This window comes from Saccopteryx bilineata, chromosome 11 (assembly GCF_036850765.1).
Source record: "Saccopteryx bilineata isolate mSacBil1 chromosome 11, mSacBil1_pri_phased_curated, whole genome shotgun sequence".
NCBI classification, from domain to species: domain Eukaryota; kingdom Metazoa; phylum Chordata; class Mammalia; order Chiroptera; family Emballonuridae; genus Saccopteryx; species Saccopteryx bilineata.
The window spans coordinates 1746578-1768862 of NC_089500.1; the positions used below are offsets into that span (position 1 = coordinate 1746578).

At 54.0% G+C, this 22285-nt stretch overlaps 1 protein-coding gene across 6 annotated transcripts in view; it reads left to right on the top strand.

The window, feature by feature from the left end:
* Positions 1-22285, top strand: part of MBP (myelin basic protein) — a 74998-nt gene that overhangs the window by 46817 nt on the left and 5896 nt on the right. For 5 of the 6 annotated variants that reach the window (XM_066247019.1, XM_066247018.1, XM_066247021.1 and 2 more), the window contains exons 4-8: positions 702-1138; positions 8394-8471; positions 18381-18488; positions 19636-19671; positions 20067-20099. In XM_066247019.1, coding sequence (XP_066103116.1) covers positions 702-1138; positions 8394-8471; positions 18381-18488; positions 19636-19671; positions 20067-20099 — 692 coding nt within the window. The remainder of the gene's footprint in view (positions 1-701; positions 1139-8393; positions 8472-18380; positions 18489-19635; positions 19672-20066; positions 20100-22285) is intronic. The other variant, XM_066247020.1, reaches the window with a different exon arrangement.

A 22285-nucleotide genomic window follows, 5' to 3' on the forward strand; every position in this document is an offset into this window, starting at 1 on the left:
CCTAACTTGTACCTTGAGAGCAATGTGGGTGCGTTACCCTTCTTGAAAGAAATGCTTTTTTGTTAAAAGCAAGGAGGTAGGACACAGCGTGACACGCCCCCATTTTCACTTCAGGTGGTCTCCCTGCTGCGGCTTCCAGGGAAGAAACCAGATCAAAATGTCCTGAGCCAGAGTCTCTGAGGCGAGAAGCCTCTTTGGCAGCTGGATGCAGAACTCTAAGCGCCCCACGCACTCATCCCTCCCAGTCCCTTTAGGGCAGAAATTGAGAAAAGCAGGGGAAAGCTCCCTTTTTACCAAGAACACTAAAAATACCTTTTTGTCAAATAATGCTCCCAACATTTTAGCTTATGCCCAAGTGGGGTTAGATCATAAACATCCCATGAATGTGCCCGCCCTGCTGGGTTCTCCCACAGGGAGCTGGGGCCACACCCGCGGGGACATGTGGCAGATGGCTGTATGCTGGGCCGCTCTCACCTAGGGTCCCAAATCTGGAGTGCCAGGCCGTCCCCGGGCCCCTGGGACGCGGAGCTGCAGCCCCAGGTGCCCAGCCTGGCTTTGCGAGCGAGGGGGCTGCGTCGCTCCATGGCAGAGGACGGTCAGCCTGAGGGTTTTGTAGGAGACCTGGCGACCGGCCCTGGAAGAAAGCGACATTGTCCAGCGTGGCTTTGCACGGCGTGTTCACGTCTCACTGTTGTTTGCAGGAGAGGCAGATGTGGACCAGAACAATAGGACCTCATCTCAGGACAGAGCCGTGACAGACTCCAAGCGCACAGCCAACCCGAAGAATGCCTGGCCTGATGCCAGCCCAGCTGACCCGGGGGGCCGCCCCCACTTGATCCGCCTCTTCTCCCGAGATGCCCCGGGGAGGGAGGACAACACCTTCAAAGACAGGCCCTCGGAGTCAGACGAGCTCCAGACCATCCGAGAGGACAGCACCACCGCTCCTGAGGGCCTGGATGCAATGGCGTCACAGAAAAGACCCTCTCAGAGGCACGGATCCAAGTACCTGGCCTCCGCCAGTGCCATGGACCACGCCCGGCATGCCTTCCTCCCGAGACACAGAGACACAGGCATCCTCGACTCCCTGGGGCGCTTCTTTGGAGGTGACAGGGGTGTGCCCAAGCGGGGCTCAGGCAAGGTGAGCTCCGAGGAGTAAAGGAGTCGGTCAGTAAGGGAAAGAGGAAGGAAAGGCAGCAAGTCAGCGACACGCTTCGCACAGCTGTGCTGGGTGTCAGGGTGTCGTCCTTGCTGGAAAGGCTCACAGGGCTATCCCGTATTCCCACTTAACTCAACCCCTTGCTCCCCACTCCTCACCCAGGGTTTGCCCTCCGAGTGTGGCTCAGGGGAGCAAGGACATTCTGACTTCCACACCCCAAGGGTGGCGTGGATGAAAGCCGTGTGCCACATCCTCGGCCGGCCGCCCGCCAGTGTCTTAAGCTTGGGGGCTTTGTGGCTGATTTTGCTTGTCCTGCCCACGCTGTGAGCTTCCCCACGGGGTCAGTCTCCTCCTTTCCTCTTGGCCCCAAGCGCTGCTCGAAGAGCAGCTCGCTCCCTGTTGCTTTGCAACAATGATGCGATTGATGAGGACTCTGGAGCAAATGCACATTGAAATTCGCCTTGAAGCAAACCTTCTCCCTTGTCTGAATTGTTTCCCAGAAGAGGGTGGAGGGAGAAAGGAGTGTGTCTGTGAATCAAACCTGTATTATTTTGTGATTCCATGCCTTTGAATGTAGCGTCTATGAAGTTTCTTTATTTAAATGCTCTGTGGATAAAAATGTATCACAAGGAAAAAACTCTCCGCCTGAGGTCCTGAGTCTGACAGTGTCTCCTGGAGTTGGTTGTGAATAGGTTCTCTTGTGGCTGGTGGATGTCATTTGTCCCCGAGTGGCATTCCCATGGCAAATACGGAGCATGTCACGTGGCTCGTGAGTGTGTTGGGTGCCAGGGTAATTGTGGAAGGAGGGAGGTTTGCAGAAACAACCCTCACCCTCGTCTTAACGGGTATGCTCACAAGTTGCATAAAATGCAGCTTCTCTTCAGGCTGGGACTGTGCTTGTCAGGAGAGGCTTTTGAGTAGCGTGTAGTACAGCAGAGCCCTGGGCGTGGTGACAGCGTCCTACAAAATCCCGGGCTGCTTGGAAAGCTGAGGAGCCTGTCACATGAGCTTTCCACTCCGACTACAATCCTTAAAACAGTTGACCTTGTTGATGATGACACATGCCAGTTTTTCCTGGTTTGCGGATCTCATGGTGCCCTGGGGTCTCGGGCACGGGTCATGCCTCTGCATCCGCTGGGGGGTCCAGGTCTTTTAGGGGACACGTTTCATGACTTTTGGGTGAATAACACTTCATCTATCTTAAGAGCTTTTGGAATTCATGTTCTGGTTGGTCCCTTCAGTGTCCATTTGTAACTTTGGGCAGTTCCCCCTTTTCCTGAAATGTCGGTCATCTGACCTATTCTAATGCTAATCTCGATCTCAGCTGCTTTTCCAAGCACAGCTATCACATCCCACCGGACCCTGGCGGCCTCGTGAAGGCTCACGCTTGTGCTAAGCAACCCATACGCACGCAGCACCAACAGCTTTGAAACCTGAAAGTACTTTGCTTAACCCAAGGAGCAGGAGAAATACAGTTAAACTGTGCAAAAAAAAAAAAAAAGCTGGAGAGCATATATTATAAAATAAGCTTCATTTCAGGGTCATAGTTTGAGTTTAAAAAGTTATATTGTGACTTTATCTCCAAAGGGGTTATTATAGACATATACATGGTTGTCTTCCTTTATGTGGAATTACAGCCGTGATGGCTCTCAGTGTCTTATACTCTCTGCTGTTTCCAAAGAAAAGACTCCAGTGTCGGAAGTGGGCATCCGCGATGCCAAGAGGGTGGCGAGGTTGTTGAGGGTCCCAGAAAACTCAACAAACATTTTCACAGAACTGTTTTAAAAATGAAAACAAGGGTTAAGTCATTGGGTTTTTTTAGACTTTTGGAAGTATTAGTCATGTTCACATCTGAGGGCCAAAGGAAGATCTTAAAAGGATCAGCCTTTGGCTCTTGGATGCCCAAGACATCAGTCAGAGTTCGCCCCGTAACCATACGGTTGCTCATGATGAAGCCGGGGCGGAGAGTTCTTCTGGAGGGGTCTTTTTGCTGGCAGTGTGAGTGAGAATGCCTGACAGTGTTGGTCCGGCTCGCCTACTCATGGCAGATTCTCCCTTTGCTTTCAAACGCTGGACAGGTGAGCGTAGTGTGCTGGGCGCCCACAGACACGCCCGCACGGCCCCGGGAGCCTGTGGGCAGGTTGGGGCGTGCTGCCCAGGGGTCCAGTCTGACCCTGTGTTTGCTCTGCTCTGTCTCTAAATCAGGAGCGCCCTCGTCTTACAGGCCAGCAGGGCCCTTTGCATTAAAACTTTAAAAAAAAAAGAATAGGGAGGGATCCCAAGACTTCAGGATATTCCCCAAAAGCTCACGTCACTGTTCCTTCCTGAGATAATCATCTAAGGGTCACAGGATGTTCCTGGGCAACCGCAGGCCTGTGGGTGGCGGCAGCCCGTCGAGAGAGGATTTTCTGATAGAGCTGGGCAGGACTGCTTGGAGTGACCACCTGGACAGGGGCAGGGGCTGTCCTTCCCGGGACCCCCCCCTCCCCTGGGCTGGGGCCAGGGCCGCCCCCAATCCTGGGAATGCACCAGCAGCACCCACTCTCTGTGTGGTAGGGACTTGACATTCCAGGAAAGTGCATTTCAAATTCCTTGATGAGGCATAATTTTTTGGGAGCTGCGATGAAAAAGCGCATTGATGGGAAACACACTCCTTTGTTGGGAGATGGAGAGGAGGGCTGCTGCTGGCCACGGTCCAGGTCCCCCGGCCCCCCAGGCCCCGGCCCTCGGGCGGTGGGCTGGTGCGGAGTGCTGGGCACTTGGGACAGAGATGCCAGGGCGCTGGTCAGTTTGGAGAGTGCGGCTCTCAAAGTCACATCCTCCCCTCCTGTCCCTGTGGAACCTGCATGGCCAGTAGCACTCCAGGGGCCAGGACCAGGGCGGCAGCTGCTCCGGCCTCACTGGCCAAAGCCCGGAAACCCCAAGTGTGGAAATTGAGCTTGTCCCTCTTTATCTAAAAGTAGGGAGGTCTAGGAGATAACTATACTGGACACAGGTGTGACCTGGACAGTTTCCGGGCGGGAAGGCAGTGAGAACACGCAGGTCTAGCTCTCTGCCTCGGCCCACGTGAACAGAAGGCACCGGCTTCTGTCCTGAGGGTGTCGCCTGGTTTGTTTTTTACCGTGTCCATCACCTCCAGAGCATTGTGTGCACGCATGCCATCACTCAGCGTTGTCTCTGTGCTTCTCGTGTGGAGTGCCGGGGTAAGAAGCATGGTCATTGAACGCCTGGGGCCGAGACCAATCTCACTGGTCCATCGCCATGTTCAGTCTCTTGATATATTATTTTCCCACTGCATTTTCATTTATTTGGCCACATTTTTGTTCTGCAGTAACCCAGTGCTTCCCTGCTAACATGGTACTCTCCTTGTGGAGGTGGGCGCTGTCTCCCCTCAGGGAGTGGGGCCCTGGGTGGCGGCACAGAGGACACAGTGGGAAGCGTGCCAGTGGCCAAGCCCTCCCTGTGCGTGCATCTGGCGCCAACGTCACGGCCAGTGGCCCCGCACACATGCCCTTCCTATGGGGACGTCCCCCACCCAGGAGGGCAGGGACGCACAGGGAGCCCCACTGGACTTTTGTGTGGGTCTCCGCAGCAACCACCTGCCACTCGGTACATTTGTTTGCCAAGAGATCTTTCTAGGATTTAAAAAAAAAAAAAAGGCCAGATGTGGTGGCAGGTGTGTTTGTTTCTGCACCCCAATGAAAACGCTTGGGAGACTTCCTGCAGGAGTTCCCTGTAAAGTGTCACGATCCTGAACATCTCCTGGTCAGGGGGCTCCGCTCTCGACCACGTCCTCCTGCCATCCCTCACCCTCGGTGCACACTGTGCCTTAACGGACCATGGTTAAGTTAGAATGTCACGTCCCCCTGTTGGCGGGGGCCTTGCCGCGTTCACCGAGTGATACATGTGTCAATCACGTTGATGTATCTCGTAGTGATGGGCTCCTGGTGGTTATGTCCAAACTTGATCTTGTGATGAAATGTGTGACTCTGACCTGTGACTTCCTCTGTGTGCATTCATTAAACGTTTTAACAGACAGGACAGTGTACTAATTGCATGTGAATTTTTTAAGTTGTCCTCTCTGGCGGCCCTTCCTTGCTAAGCACACGTGTTCCCAGTGGCTCCCCACCCGCCACTGACAGGTGAGTCTGCCGGCCCAGCACGCACCTTCTGCACCTGGAGGTCGCAGTCCCTCCCTCGACCGCCTTCGTCGCAGACGTGTGACAGCTTGGTCCGCGTGGGCAGCTCAGTGTCCGGTCTGTTGCGACTGCCTGAGCTCTGCTCAGTGTTTTCGCATCTCCCCCTGAGCACTGTGCTGCTGACGTGGGGGCAGCGGCACTCAGCAGACACTGGACCCCGCAGGTCTGTGACGCTGCACCCCACACTTAGTGTGAGCCCAGGGCGGGGTGCACGCGGGGTGGGGGGGCAGGGGCTGGCTCTCCTGAGGACGGCGGCAAGGACCTGAGACGCTCGCAGGGTAAGCCTGGGGTGGGAAGCCGTGTTGTCACGGGTTAGGGTTGGTGTCCTGTCCCCTCTGCACATGGCTCCCGCTTCATGCAGACCCCTGTCCTTCCTCACTCGGCCATGTTGACCCGCCCTCTGACCATCACCACTGACTCTCCTCTGGGGGCCAGGCCGCTCCGCTGGGCTGGTGGAGAGCTTAGCCGGACTTCCGAGGGGGGTCGGGCATCGCTGGGGACCCGCTCCCCGGCCCCCCAGGCAGAAGTCATCAAGGACTGACGGAGCTGTAGAGACCCCGTCAGAGTCTAGAGGAACTTGTCTCAGAGGTCCCCACGGTGTCTATCACCGCGCTCTGAAATGCTCCAGAACCTTCCACCTCCCAGAAATTAGGAAAAATGGAGGGAAGGCGCAGAAAAGCGACCCGGTCTCAGAGCCCACATGCCCACGGGCTGACCAGCAAGTGGGATGTCGGGGGCCTGGCTCCTGCCCCTCTCCTTCCACTAGGAGTTTCTGCTTTTCAGAGCAGCCAGGACCCCCGCCTCTGAGGCAGGCAGAGGGGAGACAGGGGTCTCCCTTCTGTTCCCATGGAGACAGGTGGCTGCAGTGGGAACTGGCGCTGAAGCTGGGTTTCCCATGCTCTGGTCAGTCCGCGAGGCTGGAGACCTCCAGGCTGCAGCCCTGTCCCGCCCGACCCCTCCTGTCCCCTCTGGAGGCCAGCGCCTGAGACGTCCGTGGGTGACAGTGAGGGCACTCCCCAACCCCAGTGCTGCCTGCACGTCTCTCAGAGGCTCCCCTCGCTGAGAGGTGCCCTTGTCTCCAATAGAGGAGAAACAAGTCCGATACTTCTCCTTTGCCTTGTAACCACGTGTATAACCCAGGCTTGCCCGTACACTGCCCCTGCAGGGTCCCCGCCCCCTGTGGAGACAGCCGGGCCTTATCAAAGGCAGAGACGGCCACAGGGACACATACCCTGAACTAACAGCTGTCTGGCTCCTGTAAGTTCCCAGCACCAGAGACTAAAACCACCGGGCTTTCTCGCTGGTAGAGAGACGGCCTTTTGGACGCTTGCGTGAGCTGCATGGCCAACATCCAAGTGTCCTCATTTCATAGTTATGTGTCTGGAACATGATAACATGTCTCCGTGTCATAACTACCATTTATTTCCATGGATAACCAGCCATTAACCTGTTTACTAAAAACTTTATCTGTAGCCAATGCAAGACATCCTTCGAAACCTGTAGTGTTGATTTTATCACTTGACCACTGCAAGTCTCTCTCTCTCTCTCTCTCTCTCTCTCTCTCTCTGTCCGTCAGTCCCCATTGTGCTGGACAGTCTAAAGACAGGACTTCTCTGGGCCATTTACTTTGGTCCTGTCATAATATTCCCTTGCCCACATTGCTCAAAGCTCATAGGAACCGTCTTGCAGCGGAGGCCATGGCGGAGACTATGATTTAGGAAGATTAATCACAGTAGAGCTGAGGTTAATGCACTGCTCATGTCAAGGAATATTAAACTCTATTAATATTGGGCTCCTGGGGTGTGCTGTTCATCCAACACTGTGTTTCCCTGGCGAGAGCTAACAGGCCGATGATGGCTCTCTGGGGCAGAGCAGGCCAGTGGCGCTGTGGAGCGCAACAGAGTTCCCCAGTGGGAGTGCCCAGCTCCAGGCCATCACTAGACGGCCATCCGCCTGCTGCTCCCTCAGCCACTGCCTCACTGTTTCCACTGAGGTTCCTTCATCACCTCTCCCCGCCCCCAAAAAAAATTAGGCTCCTAAATGTCCCCAACAAGGACGAATGTCCCTGAGAACTGGTGATGCCGTGTGGTTGGCTGGAGTGGATCTGAGAACCTTGCTGCTCCAAAAATCACGTCCTTATGCTGAGGGGCCCAAACGGGAGTGACAGCCACTGTTCACCTCACGAGCAAGCGTGACGGCCACCATGGACCTAGCGTGGAGGCTGACGCCCCCGATACACATGACAGAAAGTTACACTCTGCAGATGAACCGAGATGACGTGCACTCACTGCACCTCAGACCCTCCCAGGGCAGCTCGTCGGGCTGGACACTGCTCTGTCCCTTTTCCCTAGCGGCCACGCGAGTTCGACGTCTGATACAATTTTAAGAAAACCTGGCCAGCCCTGGCCAGTTGGCTCAGTAGTAGAGCATCAGCCCGGCATGTGGAAGTCCTGGACTCAATTCCCGGCCAGGGTACAAGGAGAAGCGCCCATCTGCTTCTCCACCCTCCCCCTCTCCTTCCTCTCTGTCTCTCTCTTCCCCTCCCGCAGCCGAGGCTCCATTGGAGCAAAGATGGCCCGGGCGCTGGGGATGGCTCTGTGGCCTCTGCCTCAGGCGCTAGAGTGGCTCTGGTTGCGGCATAGCGACGCCCCGGAGGGGCAGAGCATCACCCCTGGTGGGCATGCCAGGTGGATCCTGGTCGGGCGCATGCGGGAGTCTGTCTGCCACCCCGCCTCTCACTTTAGAATAATACAAAAACAAAAATAAAAAATAAAAAAACACCTGGCCACGTAGCCAGGCACAGGCTCTCAGAATAGGACGTGGACGGAGAGGATTCTTTCCGAAATCTTGTCTCTTGTTCCTCCTCTCTCGCCTGTCCATCTGCCCTTGGGGCTGGAGTGGCCGTCTTTCCCTCCCCCCGCCCCTGTCCCCTTAATGCCCCTCGTCCCCTAATGTCCGCCCCCCCCTCCTCTCTGCCCATGCACGCTGCCAGCACTGCCCCCGTGGACTCAACCGGCCACTCTGTGTCCCTCTGGCAGGTACCCTGGCTCCAGCAGGGCAGGCGCCCGCTGACCCCGCACGCCCGCAGCCAGCCCGGGCTGTGCAACATGTACAAGGTAAGATGTGCGTCGCCAGCCCCTCCGCACGGCCACGCTGCAGCCCGTGTCCCACGGTGGCCCCTCCGTGCAGGTGCTGTCCAGGCGCTCCTGCCCAGGGGGCCACGGCGAGTCCTAAACGGTGTCTGCAATTCAGGTTTGACAAAGTGAAGGGGTCAGCCCCTCTGGGGAAGGCCAGCAGAGGGCAGCAGGCGAAGAAGACAGGGAAGTCCTCAGGGCAGGCGCTGCCTCAGTCCTCAGTGGGTCAGATTAGGGCAGTGGGCGAGCCCCTGGAATGAGGTGACCTAGGGTACCACAGGGCCCAGGGGTGGATTCAGCGCTGACCCCCGAGAGGTGACCTGTGCTGTGGTGCTGACATTCCTGCCTCGTGGTCAGGCACTAAAAACCGGTGCCTGTCAGATGCTGAGCGCTCACAGGACAAGTGCCCTAGGGGCGTGGGCACAGCTGCCATCTCTCCTGAGCTAGGCTGAGATCCCTGGGGCTGGGGGACAGGGCTATCCTCAGTCCTCCGGCTCCTGGTATGGTGGCAGCCACTGCTCAGTGTGCTAGTGACATGTGGACGGCAGAGAGGGAAGGGGACAGATGGCTCGAGGAAGGTCCTAAGTCAACCCCAAGTCAGACTGCCGCTTACGCAAGGTGGGGGCTGCCATGTGAGCTCCTGTCGCCGATGACACTCTCATGAACTTGGGCACCTGGAATGATACAGAAGGTGGGACTCATGTGCTCACTATGGAGAAGAGGCATTGTTCTGACATGATTGATGAGCCTGAGTGGGGGACCCAGCAAATGGGACCCTCATTTTCAAACGCATTGCAGGCTGTGCCTTGTGCTGAAGGAGGGTCTGTAAGAGACCAGGGGGCCGGCGCGCCAGGGCGGACAGTCTCAGGAGGGTCTCTGGGGCAGCAAAGAGGAGCCAAGGGCTGGCAGGAGGTGGGCTCGTGGTCCAGAGCCCCTCTGGGCAGCGTGGGACTATGTCACCTGACACCAGAGCGGTGCCGGTGGCTTGCTGGCTTCGTGACAAGGACGTGTGCAATGATCCCCAGCGAGTGTGACTTTCTGTCCCTGAGAGCTTTGGAGGGCTGGATAGGGTGCAGCGGCACCGTATCCAACCCTGCAAAGCCCGTGCTCCCCTGATCTGTGCTCCCCCTGACCTGTATTCCAAGTGTGGTCCTGCTCACTTATCAAAGGGCTCTCGGTGGCTCCTTTGTTAAAGCGAACACCCCCGTGCCCAGGAAGTCAGCGGGCCCCTGTCCACCTGGGACAGTCAGGCCCGGTCCAGATGAAGCCAGGCCGGACACCCCCTGCCTTCCTGGGTTGACCTGCGCTGACCTGTGCTGGGCAGAGCCAGACTCTCATCCTGCAGTGACCGGCACTGGGAGTGCATGAGGGGACAGCAGAGGCTGCACGAAGCCCCTGGCGCTTCTTTGAGACCCCGTCACGGGGCTGACCTGCTCCCCTTCACCCCAAACCACTGTTACCACGCCCCCAGCCTCATCCTGTCCCCACAGAGAGGTGGAGACATCCCCAGAAACCCCAGAGTGGGGAGGGTGAGCGGCCCCCGCCTGCCAGGAAGCCGGAGACAAGACCTCACAGAACAAGGTGGCTCAGCTGCTGCTGGTTCTGCAAGAGCCGACATCTGCCTGGAATTCCTTGTGCCCGGGGCTCCCCAGGGCGGTGACGAGACCGCAGGCATCGGCAAGGGGCACACAAGTGGACGAATGAAATGACACTTGAAAACTCCTAAGCGAGGTAGGAAAGCTGGAAACCTAAGAGAGAAACGAGGAGGAAGTACGTGCGAGGGCCACTCTGTGGACCCGGGTCCTCACTGCCCAGCCCTGCGCCCTGTGCCCTGTGCCATGCCCACCGTCAGCCCAGCGCGCATCCCAGGGCCTGGCAGGCGGCTCGGGACCATCATACAGACACGTGCTGGGTGGACACAGGCTACACAGTGCCCTGGAAGGAAGAAGGGGCTCCGTCCACACTCACCCCTCCCATTTCTGCCTCCCCTGGGTCCTGGAGGCAAACTGGAACTGAGAGGAGCCTCTGCTGCCTGTGTCCGTCAGCCCACACATGCTGGGCTCCTCGGAGCATTCGTGTCCTGGATGCAGGACGGGCGACGTGGCCCCCTGTGTCCCATCCAGCAGGTCACCATCCACAGCCTCACCACCTGCTCACCACTGAAACTCTTGAACTTGGAAGCAGGTCGCTCTAATCACGGGGAAAAAAGACGGTCCCACCTGCCAACACCAGCAAGCAAGCACACACACACATGCATGTATGCACACGCATGCTCATTTTCCAATGTCTGAGCAGAAACGTGTTATCTAAACAGCCAGCAGGTAACCCTAAAATCTCCACTGACATCAAAGGTTCGCCTGTCGGTTTCTCCAGCAATGGAGAAAGGCTCATCTTTCACTCAGCACAGCTTTCTGCCGAGAAAGAATAAATAAAAAGCCCACAGCTTTCATTAAACTCACTGGAGTCAATGACTCATCAACAACCTTCTTTCTAAACTTCCCCAAACACAGCAAAGGACATCTGTCGTTCAGATGGGAAAGAGCCCTTCCCCCACGACGAAATCTAAAACGTCCCAGCCTCGCCAGAAAGCCTCCAGCCTCCTCTCTCTCCAGAGACATCTCGGAAGCTGTTTGACCAGAAATGGTGCAATCGCTTCTCATGAAAAACTTAGATAAACAGTGACAGCAGGAGAAACATTTCTCAGAACAACCGGGGCACTGTGGGGGTCGGTCTGAAAGAGAGAAATGCTTGAGGTCAATGCCATGTCCCCCCGGGGACCGACTCGGAAGATATCACAGCTTGGCTTGCAGACCATGTGTCACTGCATCCCCAAACTTGGAACCCTCGAAACACAAGTGCTCTTAGGTAATATGTCATTGGCATCTAGCCTGCGCCTGGGTGGGAGGCCACAGGGACGTACATATGGCATGACCCTTTCTTGACTGTGGCTTCAAAGACGCACGGAGAGCAGGTGTTGACCTCTCACCATCCTGGCCATGGAGACGGGGTGGCCCTGCTGGGGAGCAGCGTTCTGTAGGAAGGGAGGAAGCTGTTCATCCCATGAGTCCTTCCAGGGAAGAAACCGCTCAAACCAGGCTTCCGAGGGGCTGAGGGACATCGTGTGCCATGACCGTGTGAGACAGGAGTGAAGGGCATGAACACCCATCCATCTCACTGTGAGCCACATGTCATGATCCTTCAACATATAGAATATGATGCAAAAAAGTACACCAGGTTTTATTAGCATTTGCACCAGTGACATGTCACCGATTCTGAGACTTACCCTGTGGGTCCACCTGTGGTCGGTGGTCCAGGAAAATGACCACACCATTGGCACCTGTGGTTCCCAACAGGTTAAACTGGCCAACCATGTTGCTGCCTGGGGCTGTGTTTCTTAAGAATGCCACGGAATTGGGGGGAGGGGAGAAAACGCCAAGTCCTTGCCTCCCTCACTGTCCAGGCCACTGGCAAAACCATCTCAGAGAAAGACAAGTGACCTTCATGCCACTTCATGGACGTGTGTAGACTTAGCCACCTCCAACAGGTAAATCTAGGAACAAGTATCAGAAATTTGGGTGTGTTGGCTGGCCGGTTAGTTGGTTTTAACCCAGTGAAGAAAAAAGAGAGAGAAAGAAAAAGAAACAGAACGAAGCAGACAACACCATCTTTTTATGTTGTATCTTCTATCCAAAGTAGGAGCAGACCAACCTCTGGTTTTCGTGACATAGAAAGACATCCTTTCAAAGGACCGCCACATTGAACAATCCTGTCTCGTCAGCTCAACACCGTAGCCAGGGGTCCCCAAACAACGACCCACGGGCCGCATGCGGCCTCCTGAGGCCATTTATCTGGCCCCCACCGCACTTCTGGAAGGGGCACCTCCTTCATTAGTGGTCAGTGAGAGGAGCACATTGACCATCTCATTAGCCAAAAGCAGGCCCATAGTTCCCATTGAAATACTGGTCAGTTTGTTGATTTAAATTTATTTGTTCTTTATTTTAAATATTATATTTGTTCCCGTTTTTTTTTTTTTTACTTTAAAATAAGATATGTGCAGTGTGCATAGGGATTTGTTCATAGTTTTTTTTATAGTCCAGCCCTCCAATGGTCTGAGGGACAGTGAACTGGCTCCCTGTGTAAAAAGTTTGGGGAGTCCTGCCATAGGCTATATCTAACTGGCGGTGTTTATGGAACAAGGGGGCCTGGTTTCCGGGGGAAGAGCGCCCCTTCCTGCTTCCCTGATGCTCCCTGGGGGGTCTCCCTTGCTCCATCCGCAGGCACTCACCCTGTTCCCGCAAAGGGACCAGTTCTGGCTCATCAGAACTTCAAACTTACCCAAAAGTAAGTCGACAAACATTTTTTTAAATAAGCAAAATAAACCCAATCTTGAAAAGTCCGTTCTTGTCCGTCAACTGTCCCTCCTGTGTGTCTCTGGCCATTGCATTTCCCCACCTGTCATGAGTTCAGGTCACCAGCTGGTGGAAAGGCCCCGGCTGGACATTGAGGACGCCCGGTGAGCATGTCACCGGACCCCGCAGGGTGGGGCGGGGCAGGGCAGGGAGGATGACACAGGAATGCATACCCACCCCCTGCTCTGCAAGTGGGTAGAATCACCTCTTGATTCTTTTCTAACACTGCGTCCCGTGGGGTCATGGTGAGGCACGAGCACACTAGAACATGACAAACACGCCAACAAGAAAGCAGTCACCGCTGTTAGCCACCGGACGCTCCTACAGGGACACAGAGGGGACATATCCTAGGCCCGTGATGTGCGGCTGCCTGTTGCTTGACATTCTGACAGGGAATTGGATGTGAGTTCCTGCCTCAGACAAGAACTAGTGAAAAGAGAACTCCTCTTCCTCCCTCCAAACATATCACCTCCCCAGGCCCAGCCAACATGCTTTTTTTTTTTTTTTTTCAAGAGAACAGCGTTTTCTTCTGAGACGGGAAAATGATCCCATCAGTTTAATATGTCTCTGGTCAAATCCAAATGCAAACGTCCCCCACCCTGTTTTCATAAAGCAGTTGCTCTAGTCCAAGGAATGGCTCTTCAGACAGAGGGCCGCGGACCCTCGGAGGGGCCAGGTGAGACGAGTCTCCTGTCTCTCCTCCTAGGTGAGGACCCTTCAGCCTGGCAGCTCATGAGAAAACAGCCCAAACCCCTGCTGGACGCCCAGGCCCAGTGCACGCGCGCCCCCTGCTGGTCAAGGTCATTATCACAGGTGCAGGGAAAAGAGAAAAAAGAAAAACAACAGTTGCAATGGAAAAAACAATTTGCCTTAAACATAAATAAATACACAGGGATGTCATTCAGCCCCTGGCCTCCCTCCCAGGGTGTTGAAGAGTTCCCAGCATCCTGTTCCTGTCGCTGCCTGTCAAGGAAGGACTTGTTGTTTCATTCATCGTGATGAAAAGCTGTTCTGATGGGGGAAACACTGTGGAGGCACAAACGGGTGCAGGTAGCCGGCCCGCACGTGCGCGTGCTGTGACCTGCTCCACGGCGCCCACACACACGGTCCTCTAGGCTGATGCATGAACCGGGTCCAGATGCCTGAGCAAGAACCTAGGCGGGGTCATCCCTGCAGCAGAATTTGCTCTACACGGTTTTTAAAATTTTATTGGACGTCTTTATTTAAAGAATGTGCTTCTTTGCAAGCAGTTGAAAAAGCTTTTGTTTTTACAAAATTAGACTTTTTTTTTTCAAATTCTGCTGTTCCCAAACAGCCAGCTCCATGTATGGAGACGCCGGGAACGGAGAAGAGCCCTGTCCCTCTGGTCCCTCTTGCTTTCCCGATGGCCTGCTGTCAGAGGGGAAGGGGAGGCCCTGTCCCTCTGGCTCAGTTTTTATTTCCAAGTGCACCCGAGCTCGGAATTCCTTCTTTTCCTGACCTGCAGTGTGAGCAAGCTCCTCACTTAGCACAGGGTGGACGTGAGCACGGAGACGCTGGCCTGGGCAGACGGCTGTGAAATGCTAGCAGTTTACGCTTTTTTTAAACCTTAATGAGCACAGGTCAACAGCGGTTCATCAGAGAACAACTAAGCACGCATCTTTAAAGCTAAGTGACAAAGTTCTTCCTGTTGGGGACCTGGGTTCAGTGGCCTCCGCGAGGGGAGCTAGTGGTGGGTCACCAGTGGGAACAGAGGATGTGGAGGGACTGAAGGTAGGAAACAGAGTCAGGTGACTGGCCCGAAGCCCAGGGATTTCAGCGGGGGCACTCCCCGGCCACCCGCCACCAGACCCCCACGCCCTTCACTCTCGACCTCCAGCTGGGACGGGTAGGTCCACAGGTCCCCTGCCCAACACAGAACTTCGCCCCCCCTCCATCATCCCCACACTTCCCTGTTTGCCTCCGGGCGCAGGTCCCCCATCCCACCTCTCCCATCCCAGGAAACTGATCACCTGGTTTACAGTGAAGAGAAGGACAATGACCCAGTCCCATAACTTGTAGAACACAACAAACAAGTCAGAGCCACTATTTTTAAAGCATCTCACCAGACTGGCCCTGCTCTGATCAGAAACTGTCAGCCCCATAGGCATATTGCACAGACCCGGCCACTTCACAGGGTGGACAAAGGACCTTGCTCAGGGCAGGGAGGGGCTGCTCATCTCAGTGCGGGCAGCCCTCTGAGGTGGCGGCAGCTTCGTGATGTGCGCGGCACCATGGGAAGTCTCAGTGCCCGGTGGCACAGGCTGTGGAGGGAAGGAAAGGGGGGAGTATGGGTGTCCTTCTGCCAGTTGCCGGGTGCCAGAGAGTTGTCATGGCCAGATCGGATCAGACCAGTGGGGTCTGCATCAGACCAGGTGACTCAGCACCGTAGCCAAAGGCAGAAACCACCCAAACGTCTATCCAGAAATGGATAAGCAGAAGGTGGTGAGTTCACTCAGTGGAATGCTATCAGGCCATGAAGGGGGCGGCGCGTTCCGGAACGCATCACACTCTGGACGGACTTTGGGGTTATGATGCTCCATGACCAAGCCAGACACACGGGACGGATACCATCTGATTCCACGTGTATGAGGAATGTAGAAGAGTCAGATTCACAGAGACAGGAAGTAGCCATGTGGGGAGGGGAGGAGGGCTTGAGGAGTCAGCCTTTAATGGGGATAGAACGTCGGTTTGGGAAGATGAAGAGGTCTGGAATGGCTGCACAACCACGTGGCTGTGCTTAAAGCCCCCGGGCTGTGCACTTAAACTTGGCTCAGTCGGTCAGTTCTGCACAGCTTGTGTTTCACTCCAAAAAAAAATTTAAGGGCGACTCAGATACAGTGCCCCTCCCACCACTGAGTGAGGGCATCGTCACTGTGACAACCTGTACTCACCAAAGAAGCTGATCAGTGCCACGTAAATACATAGATGAACCCCTAGGCCTAGAGTCTTAGGACACGCCCCGGGTTCAAGCTGGCTTCCAATATGGGAGTCTAAGTGACCAAAGCATTGAGTGTGGAGGGGGGCGGTCACATAGAATTTCTTCTTTTTCCCACCAAAAGATTAAAATCTAGCTAGAGAGGTGAGATACTTATGAAAGCTAAAAGGACAGACAGTTTGGTGCCAAATGAGTTGCCACAGCCTGAAGGTGCCATGGTGCTCAGAAAATGGAGACATTAGGGAGGGGACGGCCATCTCAGAAGGGTAACTATGCAAATAGGAGCTCAGAGACAGAAACTGAGACGTGCTGAGAACGAAGACCAGCCTCGCTGACCCGGGCAGCACCAATTACAAATCCTCATCACAGCATAACATGCCCATCATAAATCACCATTCGTCTGCATAAAGATAGGCCAGGTTAAGTGGCCATATTTTATTTTATATATTAACATACAGCAAGACTGGCTGTGTGTGTGCAGTTCTGTGGATTTTAACACATGTATCATTTCTTGTAGCTGCAACTACAATAAGGATACAGCCCCCTCAAACCTTCCTCTTGCTTTCACTTGTTAGGCACACCCCACCCTCCCCTCACCCTTTCCCTACCCTGACCACCACCACTTTGACCATCTCTCTGTGGTATAATCTTTGGAAGAACGTCACATAACTGAGATAGCATGGTAAGAAATCTCTTCAAAATGCAGTCTTGCCCTCAGTGGAACATCTTGGAGACACCTCTGAGTGGTTGCACATAGAAAAACCGTGTTCCTTTTCATGGCTGAGTAGTATTCTCCTGCACAGATAACACCACGATCCCACCACTTGTCGATGGACGTTGGGGGTGTTTGCAGATTTCATAATTATGAATTGAGCTGATATAAATATTTATGTACAGAATTTTATGATGATGTTTTCATTTGTTACTTTTTTCCCCTCCTCAAAAAGTTGGTGGCCAAGATAGTCATTATAAAAACCACTTCTCCATATACTTGGTTTTTCTTTTGTCATTAATAGCAGGAAGTAGGATTGCTAGGTCATGTGTTAAGCCTATGACTACTTTATAAGAAACTGGCAAATTGCTTTACAGAGTTGACTGCACCATTGTGCATTCCCACTAGCAATGCCTGAGTGTTATAGTTGCTCAGCATCCTTGTCAACACTTAGTACTATCAATATTTATTTTAGTCTTTCTATAGGTGTGGGGTGGTATTTCCTCATGATTTTAATTTTTATTTTCCTAATGGCTAATGGGGTTGAGCGTCTTCTCAGGTGTTTATTCACCTTCTTCCTATTTTCTTTGATTATGTGTTTGAGTGTTTTGTAACTTTATAACAAGATTTTTGTTGTTGTTTTTTATCATTGAGTTTTGGGAGTTCTTCACATTTTTGGTCTAAAGTCTTTTGTCATATATGCAATTTGTAAATATTTTTATCTCACTCTGTAGCTTGTCCAGTCATTCTCTTAATAGCGCCTTTTGTAAAACACAGTTTAAATTTTGATCAGAAGTCCAATTTACCAATCTTTCCTCTTGTGGGTCGTGTTTTTGACATCAGGTCTAAGAAGTCGACACCTGCCCCTGGGTCATGGAGATGTTCTCCTATTGTTTTCTCCTAGAATAGAGAGATCTGTGATCTACTTTGACTTCATTTTTGTATGAAGTGTGACTTTGGGTTGAGGTTGATTTTTTCTTTTTTTTTTTTGAATATGGTCATCCAGTTGTTCCAATACCATTTGTTGAAAAGACTAAGATTCGTCTTTCTGCATTAAAGTGACAATTGCACCTTTGTCAGAATCGGTGTGACATATATGTGTGGGTCTCTTTCTGGATCCGACTGTCCCACTGATCCATGTGTCTGTCCCGCCTCCCACACCACACCACCTGCTGGGTGATGACAGATACAGGAAATCTTAAAGTCCAGGGATGGAATTCCTCTAACCTCATAATTCTTTTTTATACTTGTTTGGCAAAATGTATTTTGGATTTTTTTTTTTTCATTTCCCTGGTGGTTTTAGAATTGGCTTGTATAAATCTAAGCAAAACCTTGCTGGGATATTGACTGGAAGTGCATTCAATCTGCAGATCAATTTGGGGAGAGTTTTTAACTAAGCTGACTTTTCTAGTCCTTGACCACAGTATGCCTCCCCCAAGTCACTGGTTTTGGGAAACAGGCTGGTCCCTGGGACGCGGCCTCAAAGCTACCAAGGGGGATCGTCTTTGTGTTGCATTTGTTTTATGTGTGATTCTTGAGGAATCCAACAGCCCCTCAGCGTGCTTAGGTGACTGCAGGGACCCAGGCGTGGGCTCCATGGTGGGAAGACCTCCCAGCTCAGTGAGTCTAGAGGCAGCAGGTCCTGCCCACGTCCCCTCCCCCCCACCACGGGTACATCCAGTGGGGCGTCAGCTGCTTCCTGGCGCATGGTCCTGAGTCAAGGAGACCCGGGCAGGCTGAGGAGTCAGAGGCCATGTCCTGGGGCAGAACAGAGCGTGCAGCCTGTCCTGAGGTCACTGAGCCTTGTCTTCCAGGATCCACACCACGCGGCCAGAACCACCCACTACGGCTCCCTGCCCCAGAAGTCGCAGCATGGCCGGACCCAAGATGAGAACCCTGTAGTCCAATTCTTCAAAAACATTGTGAGTGCTCTTCCTCTGTGAGTAGCGATGGAGGTGGGAGGGAGCGTATCTCATATAACTCTTGGCTCTGGTCCCCATGGGACATGAGCGTTTCCCCAGGTGACCCCTCCGTCCTCCTCGGAGTGGAGGGGCATGTAGTTGGCCTTTGAAGCTTAGCCTGGTCCATAGATCCCAACTGCCTCTGCTCCTTACTGGACTTTGTGTTCTCCCAAAGAACCCGCTCCTTTTGAAACTGAACTTCTATGAGGGCTTTGTTTAGACACACAGGCTTTGCAAAACCATGGAGACAGTAAACAGATCAGTGGTTTCCAGGGCTTTGGGGAGAAGGATGAGCAGGTGGAATGCAGGTGGGGGACATGTTTACGGTCAGGCTGCGCTCTGGGTGATGTGGTGGTGGTGACTGCACCCCACGCCTTTGTGAAAATCCTGAGAGACCCGTGTCGGCCATGAACTTGAGTTGATAAATCACGGACAGTATTGGTTCACCAGTTGGACCAAAGGAAGCCGCTCATGCAAGGGTGGGAATAAGGAACAAGAAGGGGGTCCACGCGAACTCTCTAATTTTTGTGTATCATTTTTCTGGAAACCTAAAACTGCTTGAAAAAGAACAGTCTTACAAGTCATAGCAAAACCACGGCCTTGTAAATATAAAGTCATCGTGGCAGCGGACATTTGAAATAATGATTTTCCATGAGAATACGTGAATTTGTGGAGCCACAGACATGACAGCACTCCTTGTGAAGCTCTCTGACTGTCGGGGACACAACACCTCCCACCCCAAACAGGGGTCATGGGGAAAGTTCACGGCCTCCGTCGTGTGCGCTGGGTGTGCCCCAGGAGCACACACTGATATGAGCCGGCTCTCTCGTTGCTGAGGAGCCGGGGCCGGGTGGTTTGCTTTCCATTCCCTCAAATGCTTTCAGAAAGAGTTCTGAGAGGTCCGATTTGCATCGGGCAGTTCTAAATTCTCAGATCCTGCCTTTCCGCCTCACCTGAGGCAGCAACGGGGAAGCCGGGCAGAGGGTGGGTGACCGCTATGCAGCAGACACGAGCCACCCAGGGGAACGGAAGGGCCGCCTGAGGATGGGGAGAGCTGTGCTTCAGGAGGGAGGGACCCGGGACAGCTCACCGTCCTGTGTCTTTGCAGGTGACGCCTCGCACACCTCCGCCCTCGCAAGGAAAGGTAAGGCCTTGGAATGTCTCGAGTAGCCACCACTTTGACGATAGAGGTTCCTGAAATCCCTAAAATGCCCCAAAAGGAGAGTTAGTTGGGCTTGTGGTTACCTGACTTGATCACAGAATGTTTAACTGCAAGTCGTCAGGCTGAGATGCACGGTGTCTCCCCAGCCTGGGCTCCTGCAACCGTGCAGACAGTGCTAAGCGATCCCAGCTCCACTGCCCTCCAAACCCCAGTCCCCATCCCTCCCGGAGGCTCCAGGAGGCCACCGCCACCCTCTTGGGAAGGGCACACACTCTGTCGCAGAACAGACTGATTGGATTGCGTTTCTTTCATTTGAAAAGAACTGTTATCCTGCCCTAATCTCAATGTCATTCATTCTTTCTCTTTCCCTCTTCCAGGGGCGAGGACTGTCCCTCAGCCGATTTAGCTGGGTAGGTGACAAATGCACACCCCTGCATCTTCCCCCCACCTCCCTGTCCTCGTAGCCTCTCTGTGTCCGCATTTGGCTCTGTTGCAGTTGCCTAACAGCCCCCCTTCCTTTCCTGTGCAGCCAACTTGTCCTTGGGGCCTGTGGTGCATGGCGAAGCCTCTCTCTCAGTGGAGGCCCCCTCCCTACCTCCTCCTCGCCCCCCCCACTGATGGCGCCCCAGGACCAATGACGCCCCCCCCGCAGATGCCCCCACAGGCCCCCTCTTAGGAATTTTAGGTTCTGAAACACCGAGGACAAACTTTTGATGAAGGCTGTAAACGGGGGCGATGTGGTCACTGTTTAAGATGCTGCTCAAATCCGGCGGCATCTGAACCAATGTAAAACGCCGACCAGTCTATTCTAACCAGTTCATAGTCCTTGGTTACTGGTAAACATCGAGCGTTGTTCTTACTTTATAAAAATGATGCTTTGCAGAGCAAAAGGAAAGAACAACCACTAACCAGAGGCCAGGGATTGTGCCCGTCTCGGGGACACAGTGTCCTTACTCTGTAGTTCAGACACGTCCACACGCACCACAAGATGCTCACTTAATAGGCATCACATAGATGAATGAGAGAAAACTGAAGAGAAAAAGAGAAAGGAAGGAAGAAGAAATAGAAAGAGAGGGAGGGGCCCTGGCCAGTTGGCTCAGTGGCAGAGCGTCAGCTAGGCGTGTGTGGAAGTCCCGAGTTTGATTCCCAGCCAGGGCATACAGGAGAGGCGCCCATCTGCTTCTCTACCCCTCCCCCTCTCCTTCCTCTCTGTCTCTCTCTTCCCCTCTTGCAGCCAAGGCTCCACTGGAGCAAAGTTGGCCCGGGTGCTGAGGACGGCTCCATGGCCTCCACCTCAGGCGCTAGAATGGCTCCGGTCACAACAGAACGACGCCCCAGATGGGCAGAGCATTGCCCCCTGGTGGGCATGCCAGGTGGATCCCAGTCAGGCGCATGTGAGAGTCTGTCTGACTGCCTCCCTACTTCTGACTTCAGAAAAATACACACACACACACACACACACACACACACACACACACATACACACTAGAAAGGGAGGGAGGAAGGGCAAAGAGAGGAAGGGAAAACTCCTGCAGAGAAAAGATTTTGTTAAGATCCCAACGGAGCCCTAACACATGACATTGAGTGATGACCCGAGATGTGGGCTAGAAGCTTACATGCCAACACTCGAGCCTCTGCCTGACTTAATGAATGACTTTGCAAACAGGGAACAAGGATGTAGGAAACGAACCCAGGCCGGCACCACCAACCATTAACTCCTGCCTTTCTGCGCCCACAGGGGACAAGGCTGAGATGGAAGAATGAAGCCCGTGTTTCAGCTGGACCCCGTAGTTTAGTGACTCTATGCTTTCCAGGTGCAGACTCCGGGCTTGATGCCAAGTCCTCACTGCATGCACTGACGGCTGCGGGGTCCAGAACCTTCCTTCCTTCGGCCAGGCCACCACCTCCACCCCACCGCTAACTGGAAGGGCCTCTGCACCCTCCCGCTGTCCAATATACTAACGTGTGTGTCACACCCCTTCTTTCTCCAAAGCGGGATCCGTCTCCGCATGGTCTCTGCCTGCCCTCCGTTGGCATGGCCCCGGGGCTGTCTCCGTGCGGGCAGCCCTGCTGTCTGCCGCCTCCCTTGTGTCCTCTGCGCTGTTTTCTGATCAATTCCAGGTTGTCCAATGAAAGAAATGAAAGGAGTTGGGAAGGAGGGAGAAGTCGGGAACTTTGTTAATCCGAGAACCAGTCCTGGCGCTGAATTCTCAGATGCTCCTTCTTTCTGGAGGAAAGCTAGAGCGTCGGACAGGACAGTGCTGGGTTTGCGCGGGGACGTGGGGTCCCCCGCCCCTTTGTGCGGTCACGAAGAGAGAGCGCAGAAGCCTCCGGGACCTGAGGACAGCGCTGGCATTTTGCTAGTAGGCGGGCGTGGACCTTCTCTGCCACACGCCCCCTGTCCCATACGCCACCACCCATAACAGTGAAACCAATCTTCAAGTGGACGCAGCCGCCTCAGGCCTGAGTGTCGGGCGTCCATTCCCGGGCCGAGGCTGGATGTGAAGGACAGCACAGACATAGCTTGCAGGGCAGGGCCCTGGACAGCTGGGCCTGGCTTGGCCTCAGTCCTGCCCAGAGTGGCAGAGGTGACCTG